Genomic DNA, 3,251 nt, shown 5'->3' on the forward strand with positions numbered 1-3,251 from the left:
GTAGCAGGCCCCCTCCGAACCGGCACTCGTCGAAGCGCGGCATGGTCTCGCCTTTCTGAAGCCCACACAACGCTCCCACGATCGCCTGCTCGATTGCGGAAGCCTGCGCTTCCGTGAGGGTCGACTCCGGATAGTTGGCCGGCGCGATCGCCAGCCTCCTCTCCGCCGTCAGCGCCTCACTAAAGCTTTTTGGCGAAGGAAAGATTCTTTGTCTTTTCTTCGCGCAAGGCTGGGTGTTGGGGGAGACGGATGGTCGGGTCCTTTTGAGCCCCTTACCTTCCGCCCCCTTGCTATCCACCCGCGACGTCTCTGCGCGGGGTTTCCCTGTAGTCGGGCCCCCCCTCGCAGCGGCCGTCGCGGGGGCCATCCCCGCCTTGCATGTTGTCCCAGCGGTAGCCGTCTTGTCGGAAGACTCCGTCGACGCTAGGAGCGCCAAGCGGGCCTTCTTCTTTCTGGCTGCTCCGCTGAGCTTAACCTTCCTTCGTGCTACCGGGTTCGGTCCTGGGATTGCTCCCTGGTCGGCCCCGGCCGCGCCGGAGGAAGGCTCTTCATTGAGGGTGAGTAAGTCCAGAGCCGGCAGGGTTGTGACCTCGCCTGCCCCAGACATACTCGCCCCAGAACCGCCCGTCGGCGGTGTTTCGGAGGCGGTCCCCAAAATTGGGTCCCTTCCCTCCTCAACCGACCCGCTTCCGGGTGCGTTCCTGTTTGTGTTTGTTGTTGTGGTGTTCGTGTCCGTGTTCGTGTCCGTGTTAGTGTCCGTGTTTGTTTGGGTGTCGTTGTTTTCTTTTTGATTTTTGTTTTTGTTTACCATATGTGTCCCACGAGTAGTCGGGAAGTATAGGTCCACCCCTGCAGAGCCCGCTTGCAGGGGTAAGGCTAGATACAATGGGGGGGGCGCCTGGTACCCCAAGGGCATCGTTCGTGACACCATTACCCCGGTGCCATCCAGCTCTCGGCACGATTGCTTACACCTTAGCTTGGGGAGCTGGTCCGCGACGGGGCTTTAGTTCCCCTCCGAGGGTTTTTAGGCCTTCAGGGGTCACTTATAGCACCCGTTGGCCGGGGCACTCCGTAGGCGCACCTTTTCCGTTTCCTGGTCGCCTGAGGCGTCCCGTTCCACGGTACTCGGGGCCCACTTCACGCACCCGGTCGTCCTCCTATCCGCCACCCGGAGACGCGCTCGGTTGGGGCTCAGCCTGGATCGACCAAGGTCGTCCTGGTTCCCCGCGCCCCTTTCGGGGGTTGGGGCACTCCGAGTAATATATAAAATAAAATAATATAAAAAATAATAATATATAAAATAAAATAATGTAAAAAATAATAATGTATGATACAATAATTTAATTAAAATAATTTGATTATTTCTTTAGTTACTTCCGTAAGCGCCATATATTCGGCCTCCATGGTCGAAAGTGCTACAGTCTTTTGCTTTTTACTATTCCAACTAACTGGACCTCCTGCTAGATAAACTAAATAACCGGTGTTTGACCTTCTATCTATTGTATTTCCACCCCAATCGAAGTCTGTATACGCAACTAAACTGTCTTTTTCTTTTACATAATTTATGCCGTAATCTATAGTTCCTTTTAGATACCTCAGTACCCGCTTTGCCATTTTCCAATGAGTTTGTTTCGGATTATTACAGAATCTACTTAACAAATTTGCCGCGAACGCTATGTCTGGCCGCGAAGCATTGGCAAGGTAGATGAGACACCCCACGAGTTCTCTATATGGCTCATCTATGCGTTCATTCTCTTTTTCCTCTAATTGAGTTTCTTGGATGATCGCGCTTGCATTTGATTCTAACGGCGTACCGGTCGGGTTACATTCTCTCATACCGAATCTCTCTAATAGTTTCTCTATGTAATATTTGTGTGTTATTTTAATGTTCCCGATATCGCCTTGTCTTTCTACCCGCATTCCGAGTATATCTTTTACATTCCCTAAATCTTTCATCTTAAATTCTTGTTTTAATTTTGTTTTTATTTCGCTTATGTTTAGTAATTCTGTAGATGCTATTAATAAATCATCAACGTATACCAGTATTACTGTATCACAATTTTCCCTCGAATCTACATACACGCATGGGTTTATTTCTGTATTCTTAAATCCTATATTAACTAAGTAGTTATGTAACTTATGATACCACTCGCGGCCCGCCTGCTTCAACCCGTACAATGGTTTATTTAACTTACATACTTTTGACGTTCGTTTACTTTGATGAACATTGCGGCTTGTTCCATATATATGTCTTCGTGTAGGTCTCCCTGTACGTATGCCGTAACTACGTCCAATTGGTCAACGTGCATCCCTTTTGTTACACTGGCTGCGAGGAGTGTACGGATTGTTTCGAGCCTTACCACCGGTGCAAATACTTGATCAAAATCCATTCCTTCTCTTTGCTGGTCACCTCTTGCGACCAATCTCGCTTTGTATTTGTCTATTGATCCATCTTGGTTTCTTTTGATCCTAAAAACCCATTTACATTTTAAAACTTTATTATTCTTTGGCCTACTTACCAAGCTCCACGTGTGGTTTTCTATAAGAGCCTCGTATTCTGTTTGCATTGCAGCTAGTCATTTTTGTCCAGCAGGCCCGTTAATTGCATCATTTACAGTCTTTGGTTCTTCATATACATCCTTTGCGTTTTCTTGGATAGAGGACGTGGTGCTTTCTATAGTGCTAGGCCGTATGCAGTATATTTTCCTCGGTCTGCCTCTCTTCCCTGTCATCTCTATACGTGGACGGCCAGGGCCTCTGCTTGTTTTGGTGTTTCCTCATTGGATTGAGGGTCTTCTCTTTGATTTTCTTCCTGATGTTGGTCCTCTTCAATGTATTCTTCTTCATCTTCCACTTCTGAAGTTCCAGACTGCAGCTGTTCCATAGGTAATTCTATTACTTGCACACCTTCTTCTTGTGTGTATGTGCCTTGATCTTCTATAAAGCGCACATCACGTCTTTTTATTACAGTTTTGGTACCTCTTTCCCACAAGCGATATGCTTTTGCTTCATCAGAGTACCCTACTAGAACATATTCTTCTCCTTTAGGCATAAATTTATTTCTTCCTTGGCGTTTATTCAAAGCTATTACTTTGCTTCCAAATTTCCTTAGGAAACCGACATAGGGCTTTTGTCCCTTCCAAATTTCGTATGGAGTCATGTCATTGTTTGCTTTTGTTGGGCATCGATTTCTAATAAATGTTGCAGTGTTTACTGCTTCAGCCCAGAGAGACGTGGGTAACTTTGATTGT

At 47.2% G+C, this 3,251-nt stretch overlaps 1 protein-coding gene across 1 annotated transcript; it reads right to left on the bottom strand.

The window, feature by feature from the left end:
- Positions 1 to 1,344: 1,344 nt before the first annotated feature.
- On the bottom strand, positions 1,345 to 1,956 carry LOC123988865 (secreted RxLR effector protein 161-like). The gene has a single exon (XM_046289620.1). The coding sequence runs from the start codon at positions 1,954 to 1,956 to the stop codon at positions 1,345 to 1,347; it is 612 nt and encodes a 203-aa protein (XP_046145576.1).
- Positions 1,957 to 3,251: the final 1,295 nt, after the last annotated feature.

The sequence above is a fragment of the Osmia bicornis genome, unplaced genomic scaffold (genome assembly GCF_907164935.1).
Source record: "Osmia bicornis bicornis unplaced genomic scaffold, iOsmBic2.1, whole genome shotgun sequence".
NCBI classification, from domain to species: domain Eukaryota; kingdom Metazoa; phylum Arthropoda; class Insecta; order Hymenoptera; family Megachilidae; genus Osmia; species Osmia bicornis.

What these genes read in the sequence shown, in the direction of transcription:
- LOC123988865 (XM_046289620.1), bottom strand. Translation starts at nt 1,956, where the DNA reads ATGAAAGATTTAGGGAATGTAAAAGATATACTCGGAATGCGGGTAGAA.